The sequence below is a fragment of the Eutrigla gurnardus genome (genome assembly GCF_963514095.1).
Source record: "Eutrigla gurnardus genome assembly, chromosome: 1".
NCBI classification, from domain to species: Eukaryota; Metazoa; Chordata; class Actinopteri; order Perciformes; family Triglidae; genus Eutrigla; species Eutrigla gurnardus.
The window spans coordinates 34,908,641-34,927,173 of NC_139915.1; the positions used below are offsets into that span (position 1 = coordinate 34,908,641).

An 18,533-nucleotide genomic window follows, 5' to 3' on the forward strand; every position below is an offset into this window, starting at 1 on the left:
TGAACGTAGTTGAAATGGATCAGTTGGTGATCCGGGTTCCTCGAGGCAACAACAATCCAGGACCATATCCTCTTCCAGTCAGGCTTAATCTCACCCACATGTTGTTTAAAGTCACCAGCCCAAGCTCGTACAATAGACAGCTCTTTATAGGAAGCTGTCCGGAAGAATGAGTAAAGCTGAGAAACCACACCTTTATTTGACCCATTTGGGGCAAAGATGTGATGCAAAGGGTGCCTGGTAAGTGGAGAGTTCCAAGGTCCTCCATGTGCTTTCATGGATGCACGCAGTTGGGGAATGTTGACAGCAATGATCTTTCTCACATTTACCACAAATACTGTTTTATTAGCTTTTTACTTTGAGGTGAAGACGGATCTGAGGAACAAGTTACAAGGAGACCATTTGGCCACTTGTATGTGGATCAGCATAAATGCCCCCCATACCCCAATTGAACCTTGAAAAGAGCCTTGGAGCTTTATTTTGAAAAGCCAAGAAAAATGAAATGCTCAGCTGCAGAGTGTAGTTTGTGCAAATAGATCTGGCTTCAGCTACTTGTTTGAATAAATCAGGTTCAATCAAGATGCCTTGATTCTGCTGGTTGTTATGTCATACCCCCCCCCCCCCCCCCCAGCGTTGCTAGGTTACCAACTCAGAGCACCACTGCTATAAAACATCGAGGGGAAACACTGGTAGAAAGTACAAATATGAGTTTGAACATGTCGGGAGGAAAAGTACAAAGTTGTCAGTCTCCTTAAGTCCAGTAACCACGTATTTCATATGTGCAAGAGGATGGACTATTTACATTGAAGGTCCTCATGTGCCTGTGCAGGTTATTTGTGGAGCCTGCTCTATATGATATTTTCACCTTGCACAAGTTACACTCCGCCTTTGAGCTGCTTATAGCATTGAAATGGGTCCAAATTCTACAACGTTTCCTGCTGCTGTCACTCATTTTCTCACCGTTTGTTCGTCGCGCTCTCTCTCTCTCCCTAGCTCGATCGTTCTCTCGTCCTCTCTCTCGCTCTCTTGTTTCCCTCCGTGTGCGTGTGCTCACTGCTGTGTGTGTCTGAACCTCCCTGTCCCCCGCCCCCACTGCTCTGTGTATGAACACGCAGTTGCCGCCACACATATTGACCAATCACCTGTGGCTTTCACCAAAACTAGCAGAGAAAAAAAAAAAAAAAAAAAAATTAATCGGCTCCCAGTGAGGAGCCGGCTCCCGTCGTTCACTTCAAAGAGCCGGCTCTTAGAGCCGGATCGTTCGCGACCGACACATCACTAGACCAGACACGTATTTCTCCGCGACGGTCGACAAGCGCTTCTACTCAGCTGTTGTTCATTCAGAGCTATTTTTATCATAACCTCCTAAAATCAATACGCCATGTTTCTGTAACCAAGAAGTTTGTTCCCTTCTTTATTTATCCGACTATCTTTTATCGGAAGCTATGCCACTGTTAGCATCAAAGACTGTTTTGAGTCTGTCGAAGTATACCATAATTGGTTCGTCTTTTGTTTGTTTGCAATTAGTAATTTTGAAGTAATCTGCTCTACCACGGTATTGCGCAACCATTCTTATCAAGAGCCGATCTACGTGTGCTGACCAGTCGGCGGTATTAAACGCGTATGGATTGTTGGCGTCGGCTGCATTTAGGGGATTCCAATTACCCTTAACCAGACACCAATCGCCTTTTAAAACGTGTCGGAGCGCCTGTTCTACTTCCAGCGTATTTAGCCAGTAGCTGGCACACACCCTCCTGACTTGTATCTCAAACTCTGTGCTGTTGGTCTGAGGGTGAGGAATGCCAGCTGTGGCTTCTTTTACATCCGCGTCCGTCCAACGACGGTAAACTCTGACTACCGGCGGCTGTTGTTCTACTCCCGCGCGAGGATTTAGCATTTCAATCATGGGATAGATGTTTGCTACGCATTCGGTACTGTCGTATTCAAATTGTGGTGATGTAAGAGGGCTGCATGTCTTACCGCTGCGGGTCACCCCCACACACCCTGCATCCCATGGGTGTCTTGGGGCTCGTGGTGAGAAGTGCCCTATCGTCCTGGAGGGGGTTGAGACTTGAACCGGCTCGGGGAGAGGTGGAGGCGGCGGAGGCCGCAGCTGATGGGGCTGATCCGGGTAGGGAGGAGGGACAGGCATCAGACGCAGGGGAACCTCGTCCTCATCTCTCCGTTGCCCTCGGCGAGAATAAAGAACAGGATAAAGATTAGAACTTGTCTGTTTGGGTATTTCTTTTCCTTTTCTCTCCTGCTCTTGTTTTTCCTGCTCTTCCTGCTTCTGTTTCAGCAGCCCCTTGTATCTGTTTTCTGCCTCCGTCAACCAGATGTGAGCCTGTTCAAAACCATCTTTCCTTTGCATATACTTTGCTTTTTCTTTATACTCAGCTTCCGTGTTCTGGCTGCAACACGAATGGCTGTTACCCATCTTATTTTATTTATATCTAGTTCACTCTATTCTATTTTATTCTATATAAATTGTATATATATTCACAAACAACTTTAAACCTTTTTTTTTTTTTTTTAAATAAAAACTTAAATTTGTCTTACCTGAGTGATAGCGCTTTTCCTTTTTTGTTAACTCAGGCGGCCTGGTGGATCAAAGTAGTTTACGTCATTCCAAAGACGTGTAACTGGCCTCAAGACCCAGTACTTTGAGGTAGGGATCAAAGTAGGTCTCGTCGTTCCAAAGACGTACCTTATACTGTTCTCAGACCCAGTACTCCGAGGTGCATGACCTCGTTTTTTTTGACTTAGCAAGACTCCCTCCTAATAAAAACTACCCGATAGGAGAATCCCTCCTCTCCTTTTTTTTTTGTAACTGGTCGACTGTCGTCAACACAGTTCTCTGTGTCTTGCTAAATGAGTAGAAAACCTTTTCGTCCGATCTGGTAAAACCCTTCTCGGCAAGTTGAGAATCCTGGATTGCTTTGTTGTTTCGAGCAATCCTAGACATGCAGCTTCGCGGCGCTTTTCGGGTCTCCCACCCCCTCAACGCTTTTCAGACCTAAGCCCCCGGACTTTAAACCTTTCTGTCTATTACTGGCACCAGACACAGTCTTCGAGATACTAGATCTCAGTCGTTTTACCAAATGGTGAAAACTTTCTCACTCAGGAATTTTATGTTTGCCCGATTTGTTTTAGATGCCTCAGATTCCTCCTACGTTCGGACCCCGTCACTGCTCTCCTCTCCAGCCGGGCCCGCCTTGCAAGGTGTTCAGGTCCGGTAGTTGGAGAAGAGAAACAGATATTGGGCCCCACGTTTGGCGCCAAATGTTAAAAGAATTATCCCGTAAACGAATAAATTCACCCAAGGAGGAGATCGGAGACAGAAGTAAAGTCGACGTCTGACTTTAATCTTGTACAAGAGGAGCAGTTACAATGCAACAACGTGTGAGGATGCTACAGAGGAAGTGCTCAAATCACTGTTGTGACTTGAGTCTTTTAAAGGCACAGGAGATAACGCGTCATTGAAAACGTAATACTAGACATCATGTGCACAGGGCCCCTGATAACGGTTAGCTGTTCTGCAGGATAGCTTTAGGCCTTGTTTAGGTCATCAGTGGAAATACTAAAGTCATTAAAACACTAAAATCATGTGGTTATACAAAAGTCTTATAACAGATTTAAACTTGTATCATCAAGTTAAAACCTACATTTAAATAATAAATAAATCCAGAAAGTTCTTCCCGGATCCAGCTGTCCTGACCGGTTCTGACTGCCCCATAGCCACGCCAATGCCTCTTTGTCCACAGAGCCTGACCAGAGATAACCCTCTCCTTATATATTTATTATTATTATTATTATTTTCTGTCTTTTTTCCTTTCCTCTCCCTCACTTTGATTAATACTCTCCTCCTTTTGCTCTTTCCTCTCTCTATCTTTCACACAGAAAACTCCTCCATTCACCCAGTGAACGGTCTATGGCTGAACAAGCTGCTGATGGAAGGTAAGAACTGAACCTGGACTCTCCTTGGAGGATAAATCAGGTCTAGACCAGCCAGAGAAAAGTTAAGAGTCAGAGAGAAGCTAACTTGGCTAACGTCACAGCTAATGCCAACAGGCAACCGGTCAAAGTCCAGGTCCTGGATCAGGCCAGGATTCAGGTTTTCATGGGAAGCAAAGGCAACGTTGGAACTTTGATATTTTTTTAACTTTAATCATCCATTAACAGACAGTTCAAGGCAAGCAAGCAGCAACCAGAGAGACAATTTGTCAAGTCTGTGATAGAAAGACTCACACAAGGACCAACAGCAGCCAAGTACAGTTACACTCAAGGGAGGTTGTAGAGTAGTAAAGTAAGACACTTTATATCCAGCAAACTCTTATTTTAGGTGTTAAGGTAACTGATAATGCCCGAGGACGTGTCTATTACCAGGAGGTAATGGACTACGTGGAGGCCAGAACCGTCCGATGCCCAGTGGAGAGTTAGCAACCAAAATGTAAAGTTTTTTAAGAGTCATAACTCCGTTTTCCCATCATTGTCACCCCATACAGTTCTAATGCAACGGAAACGTTGTCCACTGCTCCTAGTGTGAGTGTAGCACTAAGACGAGTGTTCACATGTCCACGTGGTCTCATGTGACCCAGATCCATTCAAAGTATTGATCCTGACACTAGCATCAACTCTCAGAACATGACTCATCAATATCATCAAAGCAAACTGATTAATGAAGCTTAACTAGTGAGAATCTTAAAGTGTATTTATTGTATCAGGATGCAGCAGCAGAGACCAGACTCACCTGGACCTGGACCTGGACCTGGACCCAGCTGTGTGTCCATAAAGAGTGACGAGTCTATGGAGAGTGACGAGTCTATGGATCGCCCTATTCATTTTAAAACTGAACAAGCTGCTGATGGAAGGTAAGAACTGAACCTGGACTCTCCTTGGAGGATAAATCAGGTCTAGACCAGCCAGAGAAAAGTTAAGAGTCAGAGAGAAGCTAACATGGCTAACGTCACAGCTAATGCCAACTTCTTTATTTATCCGTTCTCTGTCTCTAGAGACACGCACACACACGCACACACACACACACACACAATAGACAGCTCTTTAAAATAAGGTTAAATCAAGATGCCTTGACTCTGTTGGTTGTTATGTCATACCCCCCCCCCCCCCCCCCCCCCCCGCGTTGCTAGGTTACCAACTCAGAGCACCACTGCTATAAAACATCGAGGGGAAACGCTGGTAGAAAGTACAAATATGAGTTTGAACATGTCGAGAGGAAAAGTACAAAGTTGTCAGAAACATAAATACTCAAGTAAAGTACAGATACCTGAAAAGTCTCCTTAAGTCCAGTAACCACGTATTTGTACTTTGTTCCTTCCATCTCTGGTGAAATGTGATTTAGGAAGGAAGACGAGCTCTTCTTGTCCTGGTTCTTGTTTGCTTGTTTACTCCGTCGGCTGCATAGCTGTGAAGTTATCGAGTTCACCAGCCGTTTGTGCTTTTGACTCACATCTAGAAAACTGGGCTCATGTGGGACACGCCTGATCTCCAGTCCCTTTATTTCCTGTTCCAACTAAATCTAGTCATCAGGACGGTTACTAGGTTTAGACTGAAATGACGCAGCTTCAAGGGGGCGGGGTCACAGAAAAGGGGCAGGGCTAATGTCAATCAGAAGCTGTCAGTGACGTATAGGATTCTGACTAAATGAATGTTGAGGATATAAATCAGTCATAAATAATCATCAAATCATGTTTGTGATTCATTCAAGCAACAAAATATGCATCGAGTTGTTGGAATGTGTTTTGGTTTGTTGGTCTCTAGTCGTCCCACTTTCTCAAATCTGATGCTAATGTGGGACAGCATGCTTTGGGTCATCTGGGACAGTCATGGAAGCTCTCTAAACGGGGAAAGGTGCATTCAGGGACTTCCTGAATCAAACCAGGAAGGAGAAACTACCTGCAGATGTCAGACAGGGCTTCATGGCAAATACAGTCGGTCCCGGTCTAAACACTGATTGTCTAGATAACTAGCACATACTCAGCTAGCTCTATAGCTAGCAACATTAGCCTGCCAACTAGCCCAGTTAACTCCTTGGTCTCATGCTGGTAGACAATGTTCTGTTCTCTCGCTCTCTCTATCGGATTCATGAAGCTTAACTAGTGAGAATCTGAAATCTAAATGTATTGTATCAGGATGCAGGAGCAGAGACCAGACTCCCCTGGACCTGGACCTGGACCTGGACCCAGCTGTGTGTCCATGAAGAGTGACTGGTCTATGGGTCGCCCTATTTATTTTAAAACTGGACAAGCTGCTGATGGAAGGTAAGAACTGAACCTGAACTCTCCTTAGAGGATAAATCAGGTCTAGACCAGCCCCCTTAAACAGTCACTCAGAGTCCACCAGCCCTGAATCCTGCAACCCGTCAGGTCTTCTGAGCCACGATGATGTGAGAGAGTGACAGTGTCGTGTTTCACTGAAACTCTCACAGAAAGGACCAATTAAATGGTTTTTAACTGGGATTAAACTACAAAATAATAAATATACAATCAAACCTTAAAGAGACAGTGAGGAGAAAACCTTCTGAAAGAAAAGACTCATAGATGCCGAGAAACCTTAAGAGTTAGAGAGAAGCTAACTTGGCTAACATGAAGGCTAATGACAAAGAAGAGTAGTGGGGAGGCTAAGCTAAGCTAAGCTAAGAACAAAAAGACTCCAAACCAACAGACACCAAACTCGAGCACCGTCTTCCTCTCACTCAAGGGAGGTTGTAGAGTAGTAAAGTAAGACACTTTATATCCAGCAAACTCTTATTTTAGGTGTTAAGGTAACTGATAATGCCCGAGGACGTGTCTATTATCAGGAGGGAATGGACTACGTGGAGGCCAGAACCGTCCGATGCCCAGTGGAGAGTTAGCAACCAAAATGTAAAGTTTTTTAAGAGTCATAACTCCGTTTTCCTATCATTGTCACCCCATACAGTTCTAATGCAACGGAAACGTTGTCCACTGCTCCTAGTGTGAGTGTAGCACTAAGACGAGTGTTCACATGTCCACGTGGTCTCATGTGACCCAGATCCATTCAAAGTATTGATCCTGACACTAGCATCAACTCTCAGAACATGACTCATCAATATCATCAATGCAAACTGATTAATGAAGCTTAACTAGTGAGAATCTTAAAGTGTATTTATTGTATCAGGATGCAGCAGCAGAGACCAGACTCCCTTGGACCTGGACCTGGACCTGGACCTGGACCTGGACCCAGCTGTGTGTCCATGAAGAGTGACCGGTCTACCTGCAAAACGGCATTGACCCAGAAAACACCCCAGCCAAAAGGAAAAAGAAAGACTCTGCAACAGACACAGACGACCGACACACCACAGAAATTAAGGTCAGTCTGCTTGACAGCATAAACAACAAACTGGATCTTCTAACGTCACGAGGAAGTTAAAGACATGCAATAGCCTGGAATTTCCCCAAAACAGCATTGTAACACTGCAAGAACCAGACCTGTTAATACAAATGCATATTGTTACTAAAGAAAATAAAGTGATGAAAGAAAGTGGAGCTACAAACCCGCTCCATGCACGACATCCCAGAATCGTTAATCCCAGACTTCATGACAACCTCACGTAGAGGAGGGTCTGTTCTAAAGGGGATCTGAGCCTCAACAGGCCAGCCACCTCCTGCTGGGTCTGGTGGCGGCCCAAAGGAGGTGAGGACAAGGCAGCAAGGAGGAGGAGACGGGAGACAGATTTAAACTTGTATAATCCAGTTAAAACCTACATTTAAATAATAAATAAATCCAGAAAGTTCTTCCCGGATCCAGCTGTCCTGACCGGTTCTGACTGCCCCATAGCCACGCCAATGCCTCTTTGTCCACAGAGCCTGACCAGAGATAACCCTCTCCTTATATATTTATTATTATTATTATTATTTTCTTTCTTTTTTCCTTTCCTCTCCCTCACTTTGATTAATACTCTCCTCCTTTTGCTCTTTCCTCTCTCTATCTTTCACACAGAAAACTCCTCCATTCACCCAGTGAACGGTCTATGGCTGAACAAGCTGCTGATGGAAGGTAAGAACTGAACCTGGACTCTCCTTGGAGGATAAATCAGGTCTAGACCAGCCAGAGAAAAGTTAAGAGTCAGAGAGAAGCTAACTTGGCTAACGTCACAGCTAATGCCAAAGAAGTGGATCTACACTAAGCTCAGCTAAACTAAGCTGGGTTTACATCGGAGCTACTTGAAAACCTGGTGCATCAGCATCAGACTCCAAGTGGGTCTGACCAAACTGGGTACTTGATGCGTTGGGAGACCGGTTTGGTCTAAACAGGCAACCGGTCAAAGTCCAGGAACGGGTACGAAGGGAGAAACAGACACGTATCAGGTCCTGGATCAGGCCAGGGTTCAGGTTTTCATGGGAAGCAAAGGCAACGTTGGAACTTTGATATTTTTTTACTTTAATCATCCATTAACAGTCAGTTCGAGGCAAGCAAGCAGCAACCAGAGAGACAATCTGTCAAGTCTGTGTTAGAAAGACTCACACAAGGACCAACAGCAGCCATATCAAGTACAGTTACACTTTACTACTCTACTACTTGTAGAGTAGTAAAGTAAGACACTTTATATCCAGCAAACTCTTATTTTAGGTGTTAAGGTAACTGATAATGCCCGAGGACGTGTCTATTACCAGGAGGTAATGGACTACGTGGAGGCCAGAACCGTCCGATGCCCAGTGGAGAGTTAGCAACCAAAATGTAAAGTTTTTTAAGAGTCATAACTCCGTTTTCCCATCATTGTCACCCCATACAGTTCTAATGCAACGGAAACGTTGTCCACTGCTCCTAGTGTGAGTGTAGCACTAAGACGAGTGTTCACATGTCCACGTGGTCTCATGTGACCCAGATCCATTCAAAGTATTGATCCTGACACTAGCATCAACTCTCAGAACATGACTCATCAATATAATCAAAGCAAACTGATTAATGAAGCTTAACTAGTGAGAATCTTAAAGTGTATTTATGGTATCAGGATGCAGCAAGAGAGACCAGACTCCCCTGGACCTGGACCTGGACCTGGACCTGGACCCAGCTGTGTGTCCATGAAGAGTGACCAGTCGATGGGTATCCCTTATCACTTTAAAGGGAACCTAGCTGCTGATGGAAGGTAAGAACTGAACCTGAACTCTCCTTAGAGGATGAATCAGGTCTAGACCAGCCCCCTTAAACAGTAACTCAGAGTCCACCAGCCCTGAATCCTGCAACCCGTCAGGTCTTCTGAGCCACGATGATGTGAGAGAGTGACAGTGTCGTGTTTCACTGAAACTCTCACAGAAAGGACCAATTAAATGGTTTTTAACTGGGATTAAACTACAAAATAATAAATATACAATCAAACCTTAAAGAGACAGTGAGGAGAAAACCTTCTGAAAGAAAAGACTCATAGATGCCGAGAAACCTTAAGAGTTAGAGAGAAGCTAACTTGGCTAACATGAAGGCTAATGACGAAGAAGAGTAGTGGGGAGGCTAAGCTAAGCTAAGCTAAGAACAAAAAGACTCCAAACCAACAGACACCAAACTCGAGCACCGTCTTCCTCTCACTCAAGGGAGGTTGTAGAGTAGTAAAGTAAGACACTTTATATCCAGCAAACTCTTATTTTAGGTGTTAAGGTAACTGATAATGCCCGAGGACGTGTCTATTATCAGGAGGGAATGGACTACGTGGAGGCCAGAACCGTCCGATGCCCAGTGGAGAGTTAGCAACCAAAATGTAAAGTTTTTTAAGAGTCATAACTCCGTTTTCCCATCATTGTCACCCCATACAGTTCTAATGCAACGGAAACGTTGTCCACTGCTCCTAGTGTGAGTGTAGCACTAAGACGAGTGTTCACATGTCCACGTGGTCTCATGTGACCCAGATCCATTCAAAGTATAGAGTGCCGAAGCGGAAGCAGGAAGTAACGGCGCCATGGGTCCTTTCGGAGCGAAAAAAATGAATGGTGTTCAATGGATGGAAAATAGTTATTATCTGATCCCCCGGTCGTTATGCCTTGGATTACACAAATGTTGTTTATAGGCTTAAATTATAATTTTCCATGTCAAGAGTTTGACCGTTTATTGTGCAATTCTTCAGTTAAAATTCATTGAGAAAACACAATGATAAAGACTACATGTTGTGTCGCGTATGTGACGTCACGTCATCGCCCTTTTCCCTCCCCATCGGCGAAGTTGAGGCTCTCCACATGACCCGACTTATAGTGGTTCTCCCCCCTTTCGATACTTTTATTCTGCCCTTGGAAAAAAGCGGTGAAGTGGAGCAGAGAAACAGCCATCTCGGCGGACTTCGGACTCGGCGGGTGGTGACGTATATCATTCGCGACGAGAACAGCGAGGAGCTGTAGTTCACAAAGCGGCTCACACAAAACCTAACTTTATCAAAACTCTTCGCGCTTAATTGTCGTCTTCTTTGCGTGAAAAATTTTCTTTAAATATCACAAAGAACATATGTGAAATCCATGGCACAATTCAAACGGGACCAGAAAATAATTTGTATCTACCCATTGAATCGCATTGATATTTTTTTGCTTTTGAGGACCTATGTCCCGGAAATGGAGGGGCGGGACTTCACCACTCTATTGATCCTGACACTAGCATCAACTCTCAGAACATGACTCATCAATATAATCAAAGCAAACTGATTAATGAAGCTTAACTAGTGAGAATCTTAAAGTGTATTTATGGTATCAGGATGCAGCAGCAGAGACCAGACTCACCTGGACCTGGACCTGGACCTGGACCCAGCTGTGTGTCCATGAAGAGTGACCAGTCGATGGGTATCCCTTATCACTTTAAAGGGAACCTAGCTGCTGATGGAAGGTAAGAACTGAACCTGAACTCTCCTTAGAGGATGAATCAGGTCTAGACCAGCCCCCTTAAACAGTAACTCAGAGTCCACCAGCCCTGAATCCTGCAACCCGTCAGGTCTTCTGAGCCACGATGATGTGAGAGAGTGACAGTGTCGTGCTTCACTGAAACTCTCACAGAAAGGATCAATGAAATGGTTTTTAACTGGGATTAAACTACAAAATAATAAATATACAATCAAACCTTAAAGAGACAGTGAGGAGAAAACCTTCTGAAAGAAAAGACTCATAGACGCCGAGAAACCTTAAGAGTTAGAGAGAAGCTAACTTGGCTAACATGAAGGCTAATGACAAAGAAGAGTAGTGGGGAGGCTAAGCTAAGCTAAGCTAAGAACAAAAAGACTCCAAACCAACAGACACCAAACTCGAGCACCGTCTTCCTCTCACTCAAGGGAGGTTGTAGAGTAGTAAAGTAAGACACTTTATATCCAGCAAACTCTTATTTTAGGTGTTAAGGTAACTGATAATGCCCGAGGACGTGTCTATTATCAGGAGGTACACCATCTGGACCAAGACCTGAATGAGGTTTCCTGCAGGTTTGAGAAGCCAACGGTTAGCTACTAAGATGACTTTAACATGTAGCTGTAAAGTTGACCTTGAATTATGAAGCTAACTTTGTTAGCAGCTTCACACCAGAATCCACATGGATCCAGATCCAGTAACGTTGCTGCTCAGGGTGCCGCTCTGCCGCTTGTGTTCATCAGAACCCGAGGCTTCAAAACCGTAGTCCACAAACCAACGGGTGACGTCGCCATGACAACGTCCACTTGTGATCTCCAGTCTGTGTTTTAGTGACTCTTTGAACTTGGTTTTCTCCACAGAGTTCAGCAGATCTCAGAGGTTCCGTTTACCCGGCAGCATCAAACACACCTGGACTCCATATTTATGGTGAGTACATGTACAAGCTCACCTTTCACTATTAACCACATCCACTACAGATTCAATGCTGAACTGGTTCTAGTGGTCTCCATGCTGCTCAGACCCACACATGAATCCCATGTTGGGTTCTTTAGAGTTCATGTTCAGTTTATCCTTCTGTTCCAGCTGCTGGAGGAGAACATCTGCACTTTTGTGAAGAACGAGCTGAAGAAGATCCAGAAGGTCCTGAGTCCAGATTACCCAGAATGCTTGGAGAGTGAGGACGAGGAGTTGTTGGACGGTGAGGATGAAGAGCAGAGGAGGAGCAGAGAGGCGTTTCAGAAGATCACAGTGGACTTCCTGAGGAGAATGAAGCAGGAGGAGCTGGCTGCCTGTGTGCTGATGGGTAAGAGGATTTTAACAGATTTAACATGGTGGAAAGAAGAGAAGGATTCAATATGAAGAACTTCATATTTCCAAACTCTTAATAGGCTGCACACAACTTCAATGTTTGTTAATGTTCGGATGTCAGAATCGATATTCCAACACTCAAGTTCTACAGAGTTCAGACAGGATCACGACCGTTTCAGAGAAACAGGTGTTTCACTTCACCCAGTGACCGTGTTAACTGGTGACTTTCAGCTCGTAGGAACTAAATGGTTAGGTTACGGTCTACCAGGATATTTAGAAAACCCAACGGTACTACTTTCAACACGTCATCATACCGTCTCTTTCTATGATGCTGTATTGTGATGTGTTGTAGTCATAGGCGGCCTGGGGGGCCCCCAAACATGATGGGATGGCCGATCAAAAGAAACAAAAAGAGTGAATAAATGAACTTGTGGTGAAACTGTAGGCTAGCCCTTTTTAAACAGCGTCTCTGCATTATCTCAGGAGCGGTGGTTCGGCAATTCTCCACAGATGGTGATTCACACAGAGCGAAGCATCTCCGCCGATCACCTGTGATTCCCACAGAAAGTGAGGCTCCTAATGAGGCGCGATGGTACACGTCATGATGATGACGTTGGCGTCAAACATCCTGGAAAGTGACAAAGTTAGGTTTTTCTCGCTAAAGTAGCCTACATAATTCCATAATGGGCATCAGGTCGCTGTCTGACTCTGTCACTCGGGAAGGAGGCTGGGGGAAAGTTCCCTGAAGTCGGGAGGGCTGACAGTCGCAGTGATTTATTTAAAAGAAAATAAATTAATACATTTATTTAAAACAGATCACCACAACCGTCGATTTGAACTCACCGGGTGTTTGTGTTTGTGGTGAAAATACATTTCCATCACAAACACTCGGTGAGTTAAGGTTTTTTGCCGGTGACAGACGCTGTTTTTCAGGCAGAAATGTGAGGAAGAGTCGGCAGGACAGGCGGGAGGACGGACGCTTCTCCACGTACAGCTGTGGTATTTTTTTCCTCATATAAGTTGTCAAAGACAGTTAGAGTTACTACGTTCCTGTTGTTTGGTTCTGTAATGTTACTGTGTGGGACATTTCTCTGTATTTAGTTGAGTGAAGGACCTGTGCAGTTATCAGACTGTCCGACCGACGCCCGCTCGCTCCGCGCCTCCGGATTATCAAGTAACATCATGCTGGATCTAAACTCTAACGCAATAACGTGAAATAACAGCAAGGTCAAAAACAGAGACAATAAAAGTGCAGCTGTGTCATAACTTGTATCAAGGTCAAAAATAGAGACAATAAAAGTGCAGCTGTGTCATAACTTGTATCAAGTTCAAAAATAGAGACAATAAAAGTGCCACTTTGCAATCTGTTCAACAACAAAAAGACAAGCAATGCATTTGGCAAGACAGGTGAGCAAGTGAATGTATGAGACTCCTCCCTGCATTTCCACAGGCCCTGTTTTTGTGAATGAAGTATCTGGGGGCGGGGCGGTCAGGTAACGCTGAGTGGCCTTGATGCCTGTCAGTCATTATGCGTCGCGTCTCCTCACCTCTCTGCTGTGTCTGCAGCTGAGCACTGTGATGCGTGTCTCTCTCCCCGGGCCGGGAGTTATCATACCGTAAAATACCAAATAATCATTTGTTTCAATCACTTCACAGACGAGGCGTTTATTTGGGACAGGTGTTTAATTCCTTCATCTCAAAAATCCGGGATGAAAATATCACAAACTTCTCCAGCGTCTCTGTGAATTCTCTGGCATCCTTCTGCAAGTGAAGTTGTTGCGGCGGAGGAAACGATGTAGACAACGAATGTGTCTTCAAAATAAGAGCGTTACATTGCACCCTATCGGAGTTTAGAACTGGGTTCTTAGCGGGGGGCTTTTAATTTGAAAGTAGCGGCCGCTGCATCCTTTCAGGTTTCAATAGGCGAATTCTCCTTGATGTAGCCGCCTGCAGCGCGCTACCTAACGTGATGGATTGTGGGTTGAAAGCGATGCATGATGGCTAGAATTGTGTCCGACTTAGCAGCCGACTGCAAAGACGTCACAGGGTCGCGACCATATCACGTGACCCAAAACATCGCGGGAACAAGTTTTTAAGAGCCGCTTCTTGCAGCGCTTGGCAGCGCGGTGAACGACGGCTCTAACCGGCTTGTCCACCCCTCCGCTACAGCGGAATGGTTCTCATTGGTTAAAAGTTCAATGACGTGTGTTCAGGTCCGCACTCGGCGGCCACCTTGTGGTGAAATGATACTTTTTATTTTGGTCGCATTGATCTAAAGTTCTGTGCATTGTGTTGTGAGTCGGCCTATTATATGTGAGGTCTGGTTAATACAAACATAGAATGATAATACAAATATACTGGGAAAAAGAATGCCGTCCACATGTTGCCTTACGTGTGTGTGTGTAATATATATATATATATATATATATATATATATATATATATGTTTTCGAAACGTTGTGCCGTAAAGCGGTTCTGAAACGCCCGTGTCACGTGACTGTAGTTCAGTGATTGAAGGAACGCCTCTATGTTTCTAAACGGCTATTCCAAGACGGGCAGATCCTTTGAAATACTGGAAGAGCGACGTGCTGTCTTCCCTAATTTGTACCAACTGACTAAGAAATGTTTAAGTGTCCCTGCAACAAGTGAACCCTGTGAAAGGATTTTTTCAAAAGCAGGGGAAGTGTTATCCAAAAAAAGAAACGGACTCAGCTCAAAAAGAGCTGAACAAATATTATTTTTGAATACAAATATTTGATTATTGTATTGCATATAACAATGTGTCATTTATTTATTTTTAATGTTTCTTTAATTCAACCTGTATTCTACTTAAATTAAGGAAACCTAAGACCGGCTCATTTCATAGTGGCACATAATTAGGAGTTTTCTTTGGCCAGTGATGTAGTTCACAGAAGTGGCCGCTAGATGCCACTGTAGAGTCAGGTTTCATATTCGTTTCAAGGCTTCAACACAGACTGAAACCTCGCTTCAAACCGTTTCAAAGCTTCCCTTTGCCCATCACTACTGTAACCATAGAGATAACATACCTCCTGGAACAGCTCCTAACAGCGTCGGCAGTGCCCTCACAATCCTCCTCACCAGCCTGCAGCAAATTAGCTGGTGACGACTCCAAACAGACAGCTGCCTATCTGCCTGATTAGGGCCTCCTTAAATATGTCTGTCCTAATTTATAACCCCGCCTTCCTCTGGTGGCTGCACATAGTATTGAAACGGGCCCCCAGATGCCTAAGGCCACCACTGGTTGTAGTGACTGACTCGTGGAGCTTTGCAGCTGCATTTCAAAGGGTTATATCCTTCAGTTCTGTTTGTCTTGTAAAAGTCTTTTATTTATTTTATGTTGCACCTGATTGATATTGTCTCCAATAGTTCTGATTTAATCATTAAATAAGTCACTCATACTGAGGACTACAGGGATACATGGCTCTAATACATGGCTTGTTCATAGACTGTAAAAGGGTCTGTAGGATCCACTAACTGGGTTCCTTTGTTGTTTATCCAGGAACCGCTGGTGCAGTGTACCAACGTAAACTCAAGTCTAACCTCAAGAAGAAGTTCCAGTGTTTGTTTGAGGGCATCACTAAAGCCGGAAACCCAACCCTCCTGAATCAGGTCTACACGGAGCTCCACGTCACAGAGGGAGGGACTGCAGAGGTCAATGAGGAACATGAGGTCAGACAGATTGAAACGGCATCCAGGAAACCAGACAGACCAGAAACAACCATCAGACAAGAAGACATCTTTAAAGGCTCACCTGGAAGGGATGAACCAATCAGAACAGTGATGACAAAGGGAGTGGCTGGCATCGGGAAAACAGTGTTAACACAGAAGTTCACTCTGGACTGGGCTGAAGACAAAGCCAACCAGGACATACTGTTCACGTTTCCATTCACTTTCAGAGAGCTGAACCTGCTGAAAGAGAAGAAGTTCAGCTTGGTGGAACTCCTTCATCACTTCTTCCCTGGAACCAAAGAAGCAGGAATCTGCAGGTTTGAAGGGTTCCAGGTTGTGTTCATCTTTGACGGTCTGGACGAGTGTCGACTTCCTCTGGACTTCCACAACAACGAGATCCTGACTGATGTTACAGAGTCCACCTCAGTCCAAGTCCTGCTGACAAACCTCATCAGGGGGGAACTGCTTCCCTCTGCTCGTCTCTGGATCACCACAAGACCTGCAGCAGCCAATCAGATCCCTCCTGGGTGTGTTGGCATGGTGACAGAGGTCAGAGGGTTCACTGACCCACAGAAGGAGGACTACTTCAGGAAGAGGTTCAGAGATGAGGAGCAGGCCAACAGGATCATCGCCCACATCAAGACCTCACGGAGCCTCCACATCATGTGCCACATCCCGGTCTTCTGCTGGATCACTGCTACAGTTCTGGAGGACGTGTTGAAGACCAGGGAGGGAGGGGAGCTGCCCAAGACCCTGACCGACATGTACATCCACTTCCTGGTGGTTCAGTCCAAACTGAAGAACGTCAAGTATTATGGAGGAGCTGAGACGGATCAACACTGGAGTCCAGAGACCGGGAAGATGATTGAGTCTCTGGGAAAACTGGCTTTTGAGCAGCTGCAGAAAGGAAACCTGATCTTCTATGAACCAGACCTGACAGAGTGTGGCATCGATATCAAAGCAGCCTCAGTGTACTCAGGAGTGTTCACACAGGTCTTCAGAGAGGAGAGAGGACTGTACCAGGACCAGGTGTTCTGCTTCGTCCATCTGAGTGTTCAGGAGTTTCTGGCTGCTCTTCATGTTCATCTGACCTTCATCAAGTCTGGTGTCAATCTGATGGCAGAAGAACAAACAACCTCCTGGTGGTCTAAACTCACCAGAGACGAACCTGAACTAAAACATCTGCACCAGAGAGCTGTGGACGAGGCCTTACAGAGTCCAAACGGACACCTGGACCTGTTCCTCCGCTTCCTTCTGGGTCTGTCACTAAAGACCAATCAGAAACATCTACGAGGTCTGCTGACACAAACAGGAAGTAGCTCACAGACCAATCAGGAAACAGTCCAGTACATCCAGAAGAAGCTTGATGAGGATCTGTCTCCAGAGAGAAGCATCAACCTGTTCCACTGTCTGAATGAACTGAATGATCGTTCTCTGGTGGAGGAGATCCAACAGTCCATGACTTCAGGACGTCTCTCCTACGATGAACTGTCTCCTTCTCTTTGGTCAGCTCTGGTCTTCATCTTACTGTCGTCAGAAAAACGTCTGGACGTGTTTGACCTGAAGAAATACTCTGCTTCAGAGGAGGCTCTTCTGAGGCTGCTGCCGGTGGTCCAAGCCTCCAGCAAAGCTCTGTAAATATAGTTTTTATATTCAAAATACAACGAACCACCATGGAATTACAAGGTTCTATCTGCATTCTGAATGATTTGATTGGTTTTCCAAACAGCAAAAAGTAAATAATAAATAGTAGTGCTGTCAAACGATTAAAAAATGTAATCGAGTTAATCACAATAACAGGATGTGATTAATCACGATTAATCACAAGTTTAAAATACTAGTATTTACTTGTATTTTTGGGGGTAGATAAAACAAATACATCATGTGTGGTGTTGGAATAAAGAAATGCATGATAAACTGGTTAGAGGAATCAAAGTTTTTACTTTATTATAAGATATCAACTTAGTTGTGATAATTTCTGAACTAGAATCCATTAATTTGCTGAGTAAGAAGTGTCAGGGAGTGCTTGGCATTGCCCACAACATCCGTAATGAACTGCAGACTAGAAGGTGGCAGTCTTTTGAAGGTGAATTTGCCGTTCACAAATCGCCCCTGTGGACACGCACCTTCAAGGTACGTGTCCACGTATTTTAAACGCGAGTGGACGTGCCGCTTCCCAGTATTGCACGCTTGGTGGGCTGCCACTAGAGGATGATTGACAGGCGCTCTCCTTCAAACAACTGATTTTTGCGAGCGTTCGCGAGGCGGCGAGTCGAGCCCGGCGCCTCTGATTAACATAAAGTAGATTCGATTTATACTTTAGGCAAATGAGGAGCGGCCAACTCGCGCGCCGTCTCTCGACATTCGCCGCGACGCTACCAGAATGCATTGCACGGCTTTTCACAATGAATGGGACGCGGGGAAACACCGCTGCCTGCGGACACGCACCTTCCCTCTGGATCAAGACTACAGGTACCACCGACGGCCATAAATCATACAATGCGCTTTTTTTTTTTTTTTAAATACCGAGCGTTAATCGCGCGTTAAAAAAACTAACGGCGTTAAGAGGATGTTGCGATTTATTAGGGCTGTCAAAGTTAACGCGTTACGCGTTAACTTTGACAGCCCTAATAAATAGTCATAGTCAATAGTAGTCATCGAAATAGTTACTTGAGGAAAAAAGTCCAAAAGGATTTT

General features: G+C 44.8%; 2 protein-coding genes across 2 annotated transcripts in view; both read left to right on the plus strand.

The window, feature by feature from the left end:
- The window catches only part of LOC311015324 (uncharacterized protein), a gene marked incomplete at its 3' end in the record, with an annotated part of 558,532 nt that overhangs the window by 344,026 nt on the left and 195,973 nt on the right, over positions 1 to 18,533 (plus strand). The window contains exons 25-30 of the mRNA XM_084012477.1: positions 4,722 to 4,868; positions 6,147 to 6,275; positions 7,153 to 7,344; positions 7,975 to 8,031; positions 8,987 to 9,121; positions 10,702 to 10,830. Of these exons, the coding sequence (XP_083868603.1) occupies positions 4,722 to 4,868; positions 6,147 to 6,275; positions 7,153 to 7,344; positions 7,975 to 8,031; positions 8,987 to 9,121; positions 10,702 to 10,830 (789 nt within the window). The remainder of the gene's footprint in view (positions 1 to 4,721; positions 4,869 to 6,146; positions 6,276 to 7,152; positions 7,345 to 7,974; positions 8,032 to 8,986; positions 9,122 to 10,701; positions 10,831 to 18,533) is intronic.
- LOC311010708 (protein NLRC3-like) overlaps positions 10,951 to 18,533 on the plus strand; it is a gene marked incomplete at its 5' end in the record, with an annotated part of 65,599 nt that continues 58,016 nt past the window's right edge. Inside the window, 3 exons of the mRNA XM_084005296.1 lie at positions 10,951 to 10,955; positions 11,891 to 12,141; positions 15,667 to 17,470. Of these exons, the coding sequence (XP_083861422.1) occupies positions 10,951 to 10,955; positions 11,891 to 12,141; positions 15,667 to 17,470 (2,060 nt within the window). The remainder of the gene's footprint in view (positions 10,956 to 11,890; positions 12,142 to 15,666; positions 17,471 to 18,533) is intronic.